Source organism: Thermobia domestica, chromosome 10, assembly GCF_964235325.1.
Source record: "Thermobia domestica chromosome 10, izTheDome1.hap1.1, whole genome shotgun sequence".
NCBI lineage: Eukaryota > Metazoa > Arthropoda > Insecta > Zygentoma > Lepismatidae > Thermobia > Thermobia domestica.
In genome coordinates, this window is record NC_137463.1 from 237,356,901 (window position 1) to 237,376,657 (window position 19,757).

Below are 19,757 nucleotides of genomic sequence, written 5' to 3' on the forward strand. Positions count from 1 at the left end.
TCGATGCCATGTCACTGAATGCATGCAACTGCGTCTGCGCAGATCGGTATAGGTGGCGGAGGAGCGAAGAAGAAGGCAGAGAAAGATGGCGATGGAGAAGTGTGCACGTGGGTCGTGGTGTTTGAGTTGTGCAATTGTGTTTGTGTTCTACATATTATTAGGTGCTTTTCATGTGTCCTGAGCCTCTAACTCCGAATACAAATAGTGTGGAAACAAATCTAATTGTCAGATCGAAGGAAAAGTACTTCGTTTTTCTCATTTGTCCGTGGCTTGCATCGTCCCAATAGTCGTAGAGGGCACGTATTTTTGTCTCGGCTCCTGGGTTTCTTCGTAAGGGTCCCAGTTGTTGGAGCACATTTATTAGAAGGTGCGGGTGTAGGCCGTTGACGTAGCCGAAAGTTGCTAAGACCATTCGGTCGTGGTAGTTCAGATTGCTTCTCCAGAAGGCAGTTCGGATGAATTGCGGAAATTTCCGTGCGGGTCCGATAACGTCTTGCAATTCGAGCCACAGGTTCGCTCTTCGCGGAGGTGCCATTGCTTCTGAATAGTGTCGGTGAATTGAAGTTGTACATGGGTCTGCCTACATTGACGTAGTTGCCCTTGTACTTAAGGTGTTTTGTAGGAATATTTGTTTTTATATCGTATGGGAAGAATAATAATGTGCCCTTGCACTTAGTGTATGACTACGTGTGGACGGTATGCCTGTGAGGGGATTTGAAAACCCATATTGCTTGTCCCGTGCACGTGGATACTTCTTACTGTTGCACTACGTACAAAAATGATTCTATTTTATGTAGAAGTGGTAATACTACACATAAGAAACGCAGATCACGGTGTATTCTCACTCCATATTGGAGTGTGAATACAACATGATGTGGGTTTGTTGTGTGTTCTGTTACACTTGTACATGATATAGAATCATTTCTGTAGGTAGTGCAACAGTAAGAAATATCCACGTGCACGGGAGATGAGAAGTAGCTGTTCTTAACTATTACCCGAGACTATACATCATTTGAATGAAATATAGGGTGCTAAGGCTCTACCATAGAGCCCTAATAATGTAGGTCCTCATATGGTAGAATTATTGTCCTAGGAGCTATGCCCCGTAACCCCTTATCTAAACATATGTTCTAAATGAAGCATGTAAATTAGTTAAGAGTTCATACAGTTTCTTTTCATAGATATCATTACTAACAATCTATATTGAAAATATAACGAACAATGCGTTGGTTCGAAGGGAAAACCTTAACCCTGCCCGCCACTGCGTGAAAGCCTGATGATACTTCGTGGTCCACCTGCAATGTTACCCCATAAAACATACAATAATATATAAATATTTGTAATGACTATTTCTATTAATCATACATTACCTGATGAAGTACGAAAAAAATCTGTGCATATTTGGAGCTCCAAAGAATACCGAAAATAATGTTCAAATATAAGCCAACATTTTCACTAGTCAAAAACAAAGAGCGTAATCCAAACGTGCGAAATTATAGTAGCCACACACTCACATGAACGCTAAGGAGCGCCTTCTGACACTTTTCTTTGAACAATTAGAAACAAGACTGTGTGGGTCCCATCAGGTCACTAGCAAAGAAAGCGTGTTTACATAATACAAAACGCAACCTTGAAAGACCTCGACTTAAAAGTCCCATCAGTTCATAAAGGGTTAAGAAAGGCTATTCGAGCTACTATTCGACAAATTCCAATCGAAACCGGGAGATTTCTGTCTCCTAGGCATTGGAAAAGTGAAAAGAAATCCTTCAGTTTAACGTCCCACGATTACACCCTATCAGGCTAAGGGAGACGATAAGTAAGACAAGTGAATGATGATGGAAAAAGTTGGTGGAAGGGAAATGTGAGAGGTAACGACAGCACCCCGAGAAAGCAATGGACACAATGTTGTCCACCACAAACTTGATAGACCGGGGATCGAACCAGGAACAGACCTAACAATAAGGTAAGAGCTTTACTACTAAGCCAATCCTGCATTGCAAAACTTGCTGAATGAAGAGAGGCAGTCGCAAAAACAACGAAGAATATTGATTAATTTGTTGTAGGTTGTAAATTCGTTATTAATTTTATATACTGTAGGCATATATATATATATATGAAGAAAAGGGAAAGAAAAAGGAAACATCGAACAACCAAATTTGGAGATCCTTCATCATGCCATCACCCTTCAGCGATATTTGGAATTATTGTCAAGTCAATTACAAAATGAAATCTTTGAAGTTTACGTCCCACGATTATACCTTGTGAGGTAAAGGAGACGGTGATGGTGAAAAATAAATAAAATGGTAGAATGAAGAAAGTACGAGGAAACGGAAGAACCCCGAGAAAAACCATGCACACCGTGTTTCTCCACGACAAAGGCCAATTGGCGCGAGCTGGGATCAAAGAAGGGGTACCACGCTACAAAGGTGAACGCTCTACCCTGGTCAAGTCAGTTCAGTCAATTACGACAGAGGCTTTCATGATATACGCTAAGTAAATAATAATAATAATAATAATAATAATAATAATAATAATAATAATAATAATAATAATAATAATAATAATAATAATAATAATAATAATAATAATAATAAAGTCTCTTTCGGAGAAACAATAGACCAGAATTAGTACAATTTTAAACTAGGGTTTTTGTTCTGTCCTCTCGACCAAATTGGAATTACTTTTTCTTTTTTATTTGTCTGCATGGAAATGGTTTATAAGATTTTTTTGACTGGTTATACTTTGAACTTATATTTATCTTAAGAAACAACTTAAAGTTCCAAGCCAGGACGGATGGTGATCCCAGAGGAGTTCATTCCCTCCCTGGCCGACCCCCTAGTTACGGGCCTATATCTCGTGTCCGTTGGTTTTCTCAGGGGGTACTTCCGTCTCCTCTCACAATTTCATTCCACCAAATTCTTCCATGATCATTCACTTGCCTAAAGCATCCGTCCTCCTTAGGCTAAAAGGAAGGCATAATCATGGCACGCTAAACTCAAAGATTTCACTTCATTTTATTTACGGGCGTATATCACATCAAGAAACAAACTTAGAACTTTACACATCGAAAGCGCGCGCATAAACCAATCGCCTGTCAGGTATAAAAAAGTTTTATTAATAACCTGTGGTCTCATTGTTCTCAAAAATATAGATATCAATAACAGTTCTTTGATTCCTTTCAAACATTTAATCTGCACAAGAGAAGTGGTTCTCAACCTTTTTTGATTGACGGCACACTTTAGTGTACGTCCTGGACATTGCGCCACATTTGTTTGTTATTATTATTATTATTATTATTATTATTATTATTATTATTATTATTATTAATAATAATAATAATAATAATTCTTATAATACTGAAACCTATTAATTTTTATAATGACTCTATATAGCACTGTGGTCAAATACCGTGCTCGTGGGTTTTATCTGGGTTCTCCCGTTTCTTCCCATTTTATTCGTTCCACCATCTCACTCATTTCTCTTCATTACCGTCTCCTTTAGCCACACCTTCAATAGCGTAGGACGTAAAACTTAAAGATTTCATTTCATTTTTCTATATAGCACTGAGCATTATTGGTACTGCTAGAGGTGTTGACTGATACTGTCTGTCCCGATTTTAACTAATTATTATTAAATTATTTATGATTTTTAAATTCTAAAGTTTCGCGACACACCTTAGGAGACTGCGTGACACACACCTCTGTGTTGGGACACGTCGTTTGAGAACCACTGTGTATATATATATATACTATACGCCACACAGAAACTCTTTTAACTGGAAACTAAAATGATTCAATATTTATACTGACATGGCTTTCACTAAATTCAATGCTTAATTAACAGTTTAGTTTACTCACATAATCTTCGGCAGCATCCCACTTTGGGATCTTCCTCCGCGCGCATCATGGTGGCTTCTTAAGATGCGAATCACTGCGAGGATTTGTAAAGGAGTACAACTGACGGAATTAGCAGTATGATGTCATGTGTCCATCACAGATAATAGAGGTTACAAGAAACATAAACATCGAGCTATATAATCTCAAATTAGCTAGTTGAAATAACAATAATAAAACATAATATGCTTGTGTATATTTACTTAGTAGAGTTTAAATTGGAGCTTTGAAGCATTAAGTAAGAAAAATTTAATTTTAGTATTTCCAATTGTTTAGCAAATGAGTTATTATTATTATTATTATTATTATTATTATTATTATTATTATTATTATTATTATTATTATTATTATTATTATAAAGTAAATTATGTGTATGTATGTAATTTCCTCAGTAGCTAGGCTATATGGGAGGTGACGTACAGCTTAAAGTGTGGTGAGAACCACCACGACATTTTCGCATGAGGAGTCAAACTCGGAACCTCATACACTAAAATTATGCGCTTTTGCCACTAAGCTAATGAGAAAGGATTATTATTAAATGAAAGTTCTTGTGTGATGTTTCACGGTAATACATTTCAGACTAAAGGAGACATTTGATTCATGCAAATGAATGAATATAATAAAACAATGATGGAATGTGAATGTGGGAGGAAATGGAGAACCCGAGAAAACGCACAGACACAACGTTGTCCACCATAAGCTCACAGGAACGCGGATCGAGCCAGAGTCCTCTAGAGCCGCGATAGCACAGTGGTAGAGCGTTCACCTTTCCTGCGTGGGGCCCCTGGTTGGATCCCAGTTCGAAGCAAGTTGGTTTTGTGGTACACAAACACCGTGTGTGTTGGTTTACTCGGGATTCTTTCGTTTTCTACCACTTTCTTCATTCCACCATTTCCTTCATGTCATCATCACCATCTCCTTTGGCCTACATGGCATAAACTTTAAAGTGAAACATTTCATTTTATATTTTCTATAACCAGAATCCCCTCGCATCACAGATGAGAGCTCTACCGATGAGCTCCATGTGCTTATTATTATTATTATTATTATTATTATTATTATTATTATTATTATTATTATTATTATTATTATTATTATTATTATTAAAATAAGTATTTTCATACTTACGGGCATAGAAACTATTTGAGTTCAGAGAGCCTACCTAACAGAAGAAAAGTTTCTTATGAAGTTTTTATACGAAAGGTACTGGATAATATACAAGTGGGGTATATTGTAGTAACTATTATTTACATAACATTGATTTGGTATTCACAGGCGTCAATCCCAATCGTAATTTTCAACTAATTTTTTAACGATACAATTTTGAGCCTCATATACATTAGTCGTAGGTTTGTAGGCTTAAAAGTTCAAAACTTATTGTTTCTGAGTATTCACTTCACATCGCCTTTTATTATTATTATTTTGTTTTTGACACACTTATCATAATTAAAATTTAACTAAAATTGTAAGACAAGGTTGAGTTTTACTGTTTGAATAACCAAATGAACTATAAAGTGTGTGCTTTTTAGTACCACAATTTGCAAAAAAAAAAAAAAAAAAAAAAAAAAAAAAAAAAAAGTCTGTGGTAAAAATACAACTTTTTTGAAGTATTTGTTTGATTTTTAAGTCAAAATGCTTTAAAATTCAATATACGAAGAATATTTGTTTTAATTTTCCGGGGAAGGACCCCGGGTATTTCATACACCCTAGTTCTCCCGACAGTCTGTCCCTCCTAAAATTTATGTTCTGCTGACGTCAATAGGAGTATTAAAGTTAAGGAGAAAATGTGATTAGGAAATAATTGACCATAGTGCTTTAAAGGAGTTTGTTATTCTTTCTTTCTTCTTAATGGTTATCTAGTTATGTTGTGGATTGTAACGATGCTTTTGAAGTCATAATATAGTTTATAAAAGTTTTTCGGTGGGTCATATTACACTAGTGATTTTTGCAGTGCTGAAGCGAGTGATTCTTCCCTTTCTTGTCGTTAATTTGAACCCCAGACTATTAGAAACAAGAGCTCCTCCGTGGCTAAGCGGTTAGCATACGCGCCTTTGGCGTGGGAGACCTAGGTTCGATTCCCGGCGAGAGCTCATGTGGTTCGGGTTCCACTTAATCAGTAAGTCCACGTCTCACATAGCCTCGCTGCTGAACTGGAAGTTAAACTCAAAATGAACTAACTCAACTATTAGAAACAAGTTTCTAATGTACAAGAAAAGACACACTATACTTATTTTATAAAAATTTGAATGTTTTTAATACATTTTCACTGAAAATATTCAATTTAAAATTGTGGAACACTTCCTCATTATTGATTCATTTCAAACTTCAAGCACTTTCAATGACTGGAAAGCATAAGAAAAAAGAATACATCATATTAGACCAAAATGGATTTTTAAACTTTGTTTTACTAATTGTTGGGGCAGAGGGGTAGATGAGTCCCCATATTTGACTGGATTCATGTCCAATCAGTGGGCATTATGTGAGAATCTCAACCAACAGGTACACCATATTGTACCAAAAGCGAATGAGGTTTACGAAAGGCATCAAAGAATTCTTTTTAAAAAAATCGAGAAGAGGACACATCCACTTCTGTATTCTTTACTGTTTTTAATTCCATTCCAGAGAATGATTGCGAAGCCTCAAATAAAAGTGTAGGACATATTACATCAAAAGCATGATTTTTTGAAACCAAAATTATCGTGCATTTTTTTTTAATGTGGAAAAGGGGGAGAGAATTCATGCTTTCCACCTTGGCAGTTTTAACTCCAATCTGTGTGGAAAATCAGAATACGGTACTCTAAATAAATTATGCACTACGTATTGTCATGTTCCAATCATTTTAAAGAGATTTTTATTGTAAAATTGTCTTGTAAACTTACAACATGGGAGGATTTTGTCCTCTTATTTCTAATGAATTATAACCCGAAACAATAGGGTTATTTCTGCAAGTTGAAGCATACCACATACCAAGTTTTATTAAAATAAGATAAACTTTACCAGAGTTATTGTAGAACCAACGAAGGGACAGATGCTGATCGAGATGAGCGTTAGAAGCTTCGATACGCTCGCTTCACATAATGCGAGTATCTTGAAAGCATAATTAAGAGGTAACAGAATCGGCCTTCAGATCTGCCGGGCATCTTATAACACTTTGATCATGGGACCATGATGGTGGATTCTAATATACACAATATGCTAGCGGGCTATTGTGGTATGTGATTGTATAGTAACCTAAATCACCTGTCCCAAATGAGAGTGCGCTTTGCCGGGCTTTGGAAAACTCCGATCAGAGTAAAGGGAAAACGGTTATGGGCTATGTATTTTATATTATGAGGTGATATGTTTTGTAGGAATTATTACTTGCATATTTGAGGGTAGATATAGTGGTTGCGCTAGAAACGATAATAACTATACAACTTGTGCATTTCATTACTAACACTTTCATACGATTCGAGTAGAAACATTTTTAGAATCCAGACTTACACAGACTTGAATGGCAGTAGTTAGAGAAGTGATGAGTAACCTGCTTGGTACGACGTGTCGTTGTTCATGTACATTGATTTCCATTCATTATCACCTTCATCGTCAAAGACATTTCGTTGTCACTAGCAGGACGCGCCAAGGTTTCCACAAATTGAAGAACTTTCATGGACTACGGTTTTTACATAACCAGGTTTTGATATAACATTCATTTTTCTAATAGGTTTTGACATAACATTCATTCTTCTAATGGGTTTTGATAACTATTCTTTCTTCTAATATGTTTTAACATAACCATTCATTCTTCTAATAGGTTTTGACATAACCATTCATTCTTCTAATAGGTTTTGACATAACCATTCATTTCTCTAATAGGTTTTGATATAACCATTCATTCTTCTAATAGGATTTGGCATAACTATTCATTTCTCTAATAGGTTTTGACATAACCATTCATTCTTCTAATGGGTTTTGACATAATCATTCATTCTTCTAATAATTTTGACATAACCATTTATTCTTCTAATAGGTTTTGACATAACCATTCATTCTTCTAATAAGTTTTGACATAACCATTTATTCTTCTAATAATTTCTCTCCCTCGTTTTTGTTATTCTGGTTTACCTTATTTCACATTCGCCAGACAATGTTATTTCATACAACGATCCAACTTTTCCTTCTCTTTCTATATTCCACGCTTGTAACTAATTCGTTAAAAAATAACGGTTAATTTTCTTTATTTTTAATTTAACCAAATTAGTTTTGCAGAATTTTTGTTTAAGAAAAGTCGTAACGATTAAAAAACTAATCGTTACTTTTTCTCGAAAACCATTTGCCATGGATACTCAGCAAGTAGTTTTCGTGGCTTATTTCAAAAATGTCATTGCGATTCTATTACAGAAATGTAGACCACTTTTACCAAAATGACCCCAACTTACCTTGAAGTTTGTTTTTGGACTTACGGACTTTGTAACGGTAATTTAATTTATTATAGTGTTCGGCATTTGATGTCCTCTCATGGCTCCTGTTTCATATTAGAATATTTCTTATGTTAATTTTATTCTATTAAAAAACTAATATATATATACTTCAAAGTGCTGCAATGATTTTTTTGGAGACTATTAGGTAAATTAGGACTTAATTTTTTGTACTTATTCATTTATTACGTTATTTCTTTTTACATTAGCAAATTATATTCTTCATATATACATTACACAGACATATTTTAATTGATTTTAAACTTGCTCAGAATAAAGTAACTTTTGTCGATAGTCAAAAAGAAGTGAGCATGCTTGAAGCTGACATGTAAAAATAGTGCATCACAAGGTAATGTATCAGATTTTCTCCTCCTCACAATGAAACACTTACATATTTTTCTTATTACAAATATTAGACATGCAGTACGTAACGAATATTTCCAAAGCAAGTTCCTTTTTCAATGACCATATTTTAGTTTTATTGTGCGAGAAAATAAGTACAAAAAATTCGTGATTATGGCTCAAATGTGAAGTAAATTGTTTAAAAAGATCATTGACTGACCACATCGCTTGTAAAAGCCTCTACGAAGACTTAAAGGAATACCTTAATACACCTTACTATATTTTCTAGATATTATATCTTGCATTAATAACTTTGTAGCATTACTATAATTATTACAACAGTTTCTTCTAGGCAACTGGCCGAGTCCACTGAATTATCTCCTTTTTAACAGACTCACACGCATATTCTTAGGATTTCAATTTTTTACACATAACCTCTACATTATTGTATCTATTCAATCTGTTCTCTCCTTTGATTGAAGTACTGCAAGAAATAAAGAATTACTTTATTCACTTCAACAAACCAAGATTACCAAACAATTTCCTACTTTCTTCAGTTCTTAGTAATAATTTTTTTCTCGACTTCTTTCACAGTAACTGCTACATTCCTCTACAACAATCACTCTTCGTCAATATAGAGTATATTATACCAAAAATTACTAGAGCTTAAATATCTGTATTTATTTTTCTTATTTCTTATTTACAAACGGAAATATAGTTGTATATATTAATAATACAATAAAACTACTGTACTTACACACACACACACACATACAGATATATATATATATATATATATATATATATATATATATATATATATATATATATATATATATATATATATATATATATATATATATATATATATATATGTTGGATCAGAATATTCTAAATACAGGAAAAAGAAAAATATTCAGTGTATTGAATATTAAATTCAGTTTACCAGAGGTTTAAAACCATAACTTTCCTGTACCGAAAGATTATCTTACACACGTAAACAGTTAAGTTACATTGGCAATTACACCGGGTGAGTCAAAAAGATGTTCCCGATTTCGTTAATTTATTATTCGAGCAGTACCAATATAATTTTTTGGTTGCCAATATATTTTTTTCTGGAATGTAATCTCAAAAAGTTCTTTCTCTTTCTAATGCAGAGGCGTATTTACGTAGACGCCCACCAGGAAGCAGCGTATTCGAAGTTAGCAATATGGCTTGTACAGGCGAACAGAAAGCGTTCTGTGTGCTTGATTATCAAGAAATGGAAAACAAGAACCCCAAACCTTACCCCTTATGATTTCTTCCTCTGGGATTTCATCAAAGATCGCGTATTAGTGCCGTCACTTGCTGTAACTTTAGTTAAATTGCGTTAGCGCGTCGCTGTAGCTGTGTTCAATATCGACTCTGACATGCTAGGAAGAGTTTGTCAGGAATTTAATTATACAGAGTGGCCCAAAGGTAGGTATACAACACTGTACTTATTTGCATATGCCATTTTATATAGTTTCTTATTGTTATCCATACATATATTGATTTAATTTCTTTTATGATTTGTTCTTAACTTCTTTTCACTTGCATCTTAATCTCGGAATAGATCGAAGAAAATAAAATTCATATATTTTAATAAATTGAAATGTCATTCTTGATCAATGCAGGGCTGTATAGACCAGATGTGTGTGAAGTAACTCGTAAATCGCATATTGAACACTTATAATATGTTAGAAAAAGCTTTTTGAGTTGATCAATCAGTGTGTGTAATCTCTGTTTACATACGTAAAATAACCATTGAAATCAAGAACATCATTTTGACACTCTGTACTAGTGAAACACGTATGAACACAATCGTAACCATGAGACAACCGTAACCACAAAGGTGCGACCATGGACAACTTGCTATGTTTAACAGGAGTTTTGTAGTATATAAATATCATACATGATTATGCAATTAGCAGAAATGTTTAAAATTGTGTTTTACATTTTGCAATTTAATCTAAATATACAAAATCAGGAACCTAATTATATAAGATTGGGCAAGAACTTTAGAGATAATAGAATATGTAAAACATAGCTTATATTGAAGATTGTTTAATCAAATCAGATTAACTTGTACTTTCTGTTTGATTAGGTTGATATACGTCGTTAATTAATACACATTATCACTAATATTTTCAGGATTATATTTCTAACTCAACATAGGAAATTGTCACTATCAGAACTAATTTATCTATGTATTCTCTGGATTACATAGTTAATAAAATCATAGCTGTAGTAGACACACAAATTTTTCAAGTGAACAACCTAAATCATTCACTAGACTATTTTTGCAATACTTCCAAAATAAATATAACAATAGCGGCTCCTAATCCTACTAAAAGTATTACAAAACTTCCTCCGATATCACGCAACTCCATTTTACGTATCGGATGTTCATTTACTTCTTTATAGAGGATTGATGCTAATGACTCTGAATCTATAAACTCTCGTTCCCACTGAGCGATTAAACCAGAATAACAAAGGAGTCTCACTACCTTATTAAAAGGTTCCACCAACGGTGAATTTCTACAGAAAAGGATCCCTAAAGGTGACGTTTTAATTGGCTCCTTCATCAATCGCAAATTCCTTGCCGCATTCGGGTCTATGTACTCAGAAGCACCAAGGTATCCTGAGCTAAATTGCTCAACAGCGAGAGCCAATTTACCCTGTTTCGCTAGCATGTTCAACTTTTCATTGGTCTCTACAAGCACAAATCTCTTATTTATAATTTGAATCAATGGATCAACAGAACCTTCCAAAAGATTTCGGTAAATAGGTTGTGTCCCTCCCCAGTGAATCTCAGCATCAACAAACTGTTGCAGAGTGTCTGTGGGTTTTTCGTATACGGGAATCGTCAGATACGACACAAGATTGCAGTTGTACGCCGTGATTAATAATGTGGACGTAAAAAAACACGAAATAACCATGTATCTAATCATAGACATTTTAATATTTGTAACACTTGAACCTATTAGTATACCGATAGACATCAACAATGAATAAGAATACTGTAAATATCGATTTCCCTTACCCAAAGATAGAAGTTTAATTTCAAGTATGGAGGATCCATAAAACATGAGAGAACTCCAAAAAATATAACCAAGAATAACTGCCCAAACTTCGTTCTTCAATGGAGAAAATATTGACCATAAATTCTGTTTCAGCTTCGGTGGTGATGTTAGAAGAACGTTAGAATTTTGAATGTACGAAGTAGATACTTCATAGTATTGTACTATTAGTTCTAGAAACAATATTCCCGGAATTCCTGCTTGATGATTACCAGTCATCATGGAACCTAAGTAACTGTCTGTGCTCATGTTATCACTCAGATCTAGCTCGTAAGATTCAATAATTCGCACTGTCCAAGAGAAATTGTGTTTCTTTGAGAACTCAGTCATCATTCTATAGTCTATTCCATCGTATGAATTGGGTTCTTTCACTATAGCTTGTGGAGCATATGGTAACATTACCAACGACAAAATTATTCCGTTTAAATCTTTGAATCTTTCGTTCTTCAAGCTCGCAATATTTTTACTGAATGTATGGTTTACCGATATTGCAGTAGTTTCTAATCCGGCAGGGGCGAGTTCATTTCCAATCGTGAAATGTACTAAATTGTGTGTGATATAAGATTTCCCTGACAGAGTTTTATTTTCAAACGTTAACACAAAAAGGTAAGGGAAAAACTTCATGATATCACAATTGCGAATCTCATGATGCATATTAATTGGATGCTCTTGCAGCAATATAATTGACTTAGACTTCCGCTGAATAGTAAGTTTGTAGGCCTCATATATAGAATGAAGTGTACCACAAATACTATGAGATACAACAACAAACGAATCGCAGTTCTCATTCATTGAACTCACAAGGAAATCGTTTAAACATTTCGAATCAATTATCGTCTTAATATTTCCGTTAATTACAGGTAGAAATGCTGAGTTTAATTTCTTATGAATATTATCGTCAATTAAAACTTCCTGTTTCAAGATCAGAGTGCAGACCTTGGAGTAATATTCAGAGTCAAGGATTCTTAGCAATATATCATGTAAGTGATCTATTTCTTTAGTGGTTCCTTGAATGCTAATTTTAAATTCTGATGTGGATTCGAATTGTAACAAAAGTATAACGTTTATTACAAGTTTACACATCAGCATAGCCTGAAAAATAAATTTCACTGTATTAGAGAATATTGTACAGAATATTGTAGAGACTATAAATAGCTGAGTGTAACATTACTTTTAAAGAAACAAGAAATTTGGAAATGAACTTCCAAGTTAACAATGCATGTTTTTTGGATATATATAAATCTCACACTTTGGTTGATCACAGTTAATATTTGGGTAATAATTAACTAAAAAAAACTGACTGTAATACATCTTAATGTAGGATGATAATAAATGTAGTGATTTTAGAACAAATGCAAATTGCTAGTGTAAGAGGATTATTAAGTAATCATTGATTCTCTGTTCCAAATAAGCTCAACTATTCAGTAACTCTTATTAGAAACTTGTTAGGTGCACAATATCACAATATCTGTAACAAATTACTAGTTTCAGTTAATACAGTTTATGCATTATAGTATAGAGTTCCGTAGTATGACAGACTGGGAGCTGAGTTTACATTAAGTCTCACTTATTAGTATGGTAAAATTTATTGAGGTCCTATTATTTAAAATGTAGTGGAGGTCCTACAAATCTGAATGTGTAGTCATGTGGTTTAGACTGTTTATAACTTCTATATTTATTCATAAGTGCTCAAATAAAAGTGCTTTTCCACTTCTTTTATAGTAAACATTGAACAGCTGCCGGGATTGCATGGTGGAGCAAATCCAGTTGCACTCTTGTCACGAATTAGATAATTATTTACTGTTGATAATGGAGAATTTATGGGAATGAAATATTCGAGTTTGAGATCCTACGATTATGCCCATTAGGCTAAGAGAGACGATGATTAAAGCAAGTAAATGATTATTGAACAATTGATGGAATGATAAAGTGGGAAGAAACGGAATACCTCGAGAAAACCTATTGGCACGGTGTTGTCCACTACAAATTTACTTGGCCGAGAATCGAACGAGGAATCCCACGCACCAGAAGTGAGCGCTCTACTACTGAGCCACCATGCTCTCTGCAACATTTATGAGTTTCAAATTGTACTCAATCTCTAAACCACAGAAAACTCACATGGAAAGCTAAGTATTTTCTGTCACATAAGTATATGCATGTTTTCCGCGGGATAGTATCTTTTGACCCTTGAAGCGATGGAAGATATGAGAAAATCAGTTCCCTTATTGTAATTGACCTTACAACTTATAAAGGTGTCGATCCTGGTAAAACAACAAAACATTACGTTTGCAAATGCAATTTACACAACAAATAACACGAATAGTGTGACAAGCTGGGAAAGTAGAGAAACTGTTATATGCTAAGACGACAGAAGGAAAAATCACAAGCTGAATGTTTAAAGTGTATAGCAAGAAAAGAAGCACCAGAGTATGTGGCGTAGTCAGTAACGTACTAACCTACTAATCAGCTGATACATGTTCGAATCTTCATCAAATGCACTTTTTTCTTTTTTTCTTTTCGTCGAAGGAACAGTCATTACTTATAGTATTAGAGTTTCGTATATGGTTTCATTGTCAGGTTTTTTTGTTATTCTTGTCTAAGGTAATAATAATATGAAGCTCAAAGTATGATTCTACCTAGGTAGATCAAAAGTGACGGTGTTCTAGATTTCTTTCCATTAATAAAATATAAAAATAAGCTTACATCCGAAACTAAATATACAAGTAATTGAAATGAAAGTAGGAAGTTGGCGAGTCATCATTGTGCAAAGCAAATATAGCCTGATTCGCTTTCAAGTACTTGTATCTCTGTCTTAACTGTGAACCGAACACACCTGTTTTTAAAAACACAACGTTATTAATGAAATACTGGTCTGTGTGAAAACATAAAGAGAAGAGGAAAGAAACAATATTAGTATATTTTATTATTAGATGTTTCAGTATGTTGAAAAAGAAATCATGTCCACTATTTAATAAGAATATGATTAATAAATTAATGTTCATACCGAGTGGAAAGACAGTATGTATTCTGGAAGATCATATTATATTTAGGAATACTCACGTGAGAATGAAAAGAATGTAACACACATGGAATCAATCCTATCAAGAGATTGATTCCTGATGGGAGTTCATTTAGTTTAGGATTCCAAGTGAAGTTGTAGAACCATATCTCATATGGTCTCGGTGCTGAAAGAATGATACACTCCCAATGAACCAACTGATTAGCCTTAGAACTATTAGTTTCAGGAAAGATGATTGTTTCTGAACAGTGAAAGGTCTCTATTAATCTACAAGCCATGCATGGAGAAGTTGCCACGTAATCCAAAATAGATTAAAGTCACTAATCTGTGTATAGAAGTTGATCACTCGCTGAACTATTGTGACCCATAGAATAATTAAACTTGAATTTTAGCTTCCTAAAATTGTGCTTCTAGGTTCCTAATACGGTTCGAAAGATCCATAAATATATTCTAAAAATAAAAAAAATAGAATACACAATTCGTTTAAAACTATGGGCTGGAGCAATCTTTAAAGGTCAGGCACTAACTAGTTGAAATGCTCATTATTCGATCGAGAAGAATGTTTGTGGAAATATTATTTGCGAAATATTCAAACCTCTTCCTCACTAGAATAACATATCACTCGAAGTGAAATGAAAGATGCAACTAAATACAAATGCTAAATATCCCCAAGATTTATTGTAAACAGCTAAAATACTTACTTGCTTTGGCCAGTTTATGAACACAAAACGGGAAATTAAGATATTATAGTAGTTGCCTTGCTTTCCTTGCTAGAGTTGGAATTTCTGAAAGGGATGGACCATGTTCTCCAGATATGTAAGGAGGAGTTTAAATGCCGAATTTCACCTTCTTATTATAAGAGATTCATCAGAAACTGTCCTTTTTGTAGTATTTTAATACTCGTTCCCTTGGTTAGGATATGTATGAAAGTAACATGAGAAAAGCCCGGCCAGAGCTAACTAACAAGGGAAAAGAAACTTTGGCAAATGGACTTCGAGGCCATCCTTCGCGAAGCAGTAGTGCACATTTAAAGTGTTAATATTACAAACTGGAGGAGCGCAATAGCCATGGAATAGTGGGGAAAAGCGTCTTAAAGCTCCCAACTCGCTGCATGTATGCCACGACTCGAAAAGTTATCAAATGACGGCGTGGCAGAGTTAGAAGGATCCTCGACTCCCGTGGAAAGGGTTCTGGGTTCGATTCCTGTTCGAGTCTATCTTTTTGTTTTTTGCTTTAACAAACAAAGTAGCCATTTGTAACTACAAGTAAAATATTAATTCATCATATAATACATAAAGCAATAGAAATGTTCAAATCAGTTGTAAAAACTTTGTATATTTCCTGTTAACGATTGTACAATATGAATGTATATATTTGTAACTTCACTAAAGTACAATAACAATGTTAAAAACAATATTCATACTAGTGGACTGTAAGGCTTGATTCGTACACCACATGAATGCAACCAAATATAAATTCACTGTATTTAATGATTACAACTTCTATTTGCACACAAAACATATACACGAGAATAAACATGTTCACAAGGTCTTTAGTTGTAAATGATTGTGATTGCGATGGCTTATTGTTTATGTTATGTTATAGGATTTTCGACCATGATATATGGTCCACCAAAACTTCATGTTCTTGCTGCCTCCACACTCACACACACCCAACAATAGAAAAGCGTTAAGCAACTTAAACACTGTTGCCAGCTAAAGGCACACACACACTGTTAAACACACAAATAATCCCAAACAACGATCAATAAAATGTAACCTCTTCCGCATTGTATATTGATGCCACGGTTATATTATGGTTCGCACAGTTGTGAAAAAAATGTTCTTGATGCTTCGTGTCTATATTTATGAACAGTGTACGAATTTACCAGACTTTTGCAAGGGGGGGATGGTCTGTTTTTCAGATGACAATATCATAGCAAGCTATGATAGTGTTAGCCAGAGGCGTCATTTAGGGAGAGCAGGAGGGGCAACTGCCTCTCAAGAGTTTGAGGAATAAATATACTTTAATCGATTGTCTACTAATATACTAGTACAGAACGTGAAAGTCTTATGTCGATGGTTCTCTTACCCTCCTCAAGCGAAGTCTGAAATGACGCCGCTGGTTATAGCATACATCCAGTATTACCAAAATGAATTTCTCCCTCATCCCCCTTATAATTCGCACACTGTCCACAGATATAGACACGAAGCGTCTAGAACATTGTTTACACAACGACTGTGCTAACCTTAATACAATCTGTGATATCAGTATACAACGCGGAATAAGTTAACATGGAACATTGAAAAATTTGACAACAGATTTGGATATTTCTATTGTTTTATGCATTATAAGCATGTGGGGAGTTGAAATTTTATGGCTACTTTATTGGATAAAGCAAAATACAAGAAAAGTTGACTCGAGCGGGAATCCACCTCGGGACCCTTTGAGCGGTTGTCCTAGATGTTCTGCCAGGTCGTCACTTGATAACATTACGCGTAGTATCATTTATGTGCGAGTAGGAATCTTTAAAAAGCTTTTTCGCCACTATTTCTGGCTATTGTGCTCTCCCAGTTCGTAATATTAACATTTTGGATGTGCACTACTACCTCGCGAAGGATAGACCAGAAGTTCATTCACCAAAGTCTGTTTTCCCCTTGTAAGAAATGGTCACCTAGCGTCCGCTGGCGAACTTGGACACTATTTAGAGAATGATCAATTATGCCAGATTGAAAAAAAAAATCAGGTGGTAATACACACGAGGAAAAGTTCATGGGGATTGAAGTGCAGTTTAGTAATGAAACCCAATAAGAAACAAATTTTAATGTAGCCGAAATCAGTCAGCATCACTTGAGAGCGCAACTAAACACTTCGGACACGTGTAAGAAGTAGTCGATCCGTTCGGATAAATAATCTGTTAATCATGTCTTCAAACATTCTAAAAAGTTACGTTTTTTTTTTCGTTTGCGCGCATCACATTCTGTTTTGCAATGACTTTCAATGCTAAGCTTAAATCCGCTGTTACTTGTTTCCTCGTGTTGATTTCCACCTGAAATATTATTTTTAGGCATAGTTGACAACCCTCTAAATTGTATGGAAGTTTTGTCAAGTTTCCAGTAGACGTCAGCTAACCATTTTCTTCGAAGTACTACATGTATTCGAATATTCATTTCAAACGGTTCATTCGATTTCTCGTGATGATCGAACAAACAACCACGATATTGACCGCTTATTTAGAACTTGCCCCCTCTTCCCTTCAAAAGCGAATGTTTAAAGACAACGGAAGATGGGCTCACATATTTTAAAGTAAGGAGTGTATGTCCATCTCCTCCTCTTATGATATATATGTTAATGAATTATAGAAACCCGACTGGACCAAATGCTAAATACGGTATGATAAGAACAACCTCGATGTCATCATTCTTAAATATTGAGCAAAAATTATACAACTTACCTCTATTCTCCACTTAATACAGGAAGTTCTAAACACAGTCGGACACGTGCACACTAGTTTTAAATAAGGTTTTTATGTATCAAGTTTCATCTCACAAACGTTAGATATTCTCTTTTTGGCATAAATTTTTAACCCCCTTTCCTCTGTTAGGATAAGCAAGTTAGTAAAAATGGTGTGGCAACAACCCAGTCAGAGGCAGATGTTACATGTACCTTTGTTAATAAAATTCATTTCAAACGGTTCAGTCGTTCTTCGTTATGATAGACAACGTATTTTTCATCTATATAGTATGTACATATAATATTAATAGTATTGTTACTGTCTTATTTATTTATTTTACCTATTTATTGGTATAGAAAATGAAGTGTTATGTTTAATGTTTAACAATACCTAGCATTTTCAAAGTAATCAACAGTCAAGTAGTGAATTTTATGTGTAATATTTATATTACATTGAATTTAATGTGTCACACTAGTAGCAAATTAAGCGTGAATGCTAAAACATTGTTGACTTTCAGTTCTCAAGAGATTTTCTTCCTTGTCTTTCTATTATTTTGTCAGTAGATTACAAAACACTAGCACCTGACTTTTGCATGTATAATATTTAAAATTTTTTCCCATGTACAGGGTTTTCATAAAGTCTGGACGGATTTAATTCGCTTATAATTTACATAAAAATGCTCATATTAAAATCAAATAAAGTGCAAACGGTAGCGGAAGGATTAAATTTTTAACTGTAATCTGCACCAGCTCAGTTCATTCACCGCCACACCTCCAACTGGGCGCCATTTACGTCCACACATTCGCGTAGGCGGCGCTGGAAACCACTCACAGCGTTTAGCCATGTTTGATCCGAAATGCCAGCCACAGACGCCCTGATTTTGTCCTTTAAGTTCTCCAAACCACTTGGCTTCTTTGCATAAACTTCCGTTTTCACCTTTCGCCTTGATCGTCTTCTTGGCTATCTTAAACACGGTTGTCTGTGGAATTCCGAGTTCCATGGACCGTCTAGGAATCGACTTCTGTGGGCTGTTGATGATGCTTTCCCTTACTCTGCTCACTGTTGCAGGCGATGTTGGCGGCCTCCCACTTCGAGGACGGTCCAGGACGCTTCCTGTCTCCAAGAACTTAGCATGCCACTTTCGGATTGCACTCTCAGTCGGTGCCGGCTTTTTGAACTCTTTGGTGAACTTTCGGAGTTCAGAGTTGCCGCTTATCTAACAGTGTTGTCAACTAAAAATTTAATCCTTCCGCTACCGTTTGCACTTTATTTGATTTCATTATGAGCATTTTTATGAAAATTATAAGCAAAATAAATCCGTCCATACTTTATGAAAACCCTGTACTTTTCTTAACGTTTAAGTCCTTTAGGCTAAAGGAGCCGGATGATTAATGAAAATAAATTTTAGTTAAAGTAAAATTTTAATTGAGCCTTAATGGGAATCGAACTCAAGACTGCAAGAACCGAGAACGCACGTGTGTTTTCGTATGC

The 19,757-nt window shown here is 34.7% G+C and overlaps 2 protein-coding genes across 2 annotated transcripts in view; both read right to left on the reverse strand.

Moving 5' to 3' along the window:
* LOC145663110 (sialin-like) overlaps positions 1-3,957 on the reverse strand; it is a 101,244-nt gene extending 97,287 nt beyond the window's left edge. Inside the window, exon 1 of the mRNA XM_081729384.1 lies at positions 3,858-3,957. Coding sequence (XP_081585510.1) covers positions 3,858-3,906 — 49 coding nt within the window. The 5' untranslated portion in view covers positions 3,907-3,957. The remainder of the gene's footprint in view (positions 1-3,857) is intronic.
* A 7,050-nt stretch (positions 3,958-11,007) lies between these two features.
* Positions 11,008-12,447, reverse strand: LOC145661848 (uncharacterized). The gene has a single exon (XM_081727189.1). It carries the CDS (start codon positions 12,445-12,447, stop codon positions 11,008-11,010), a length of 1,440 nt encoding a protein of 479 aa, XP_081583315.1.
* Positions 12,448-19,757: the final 7,310 nt, after the last annotated feature.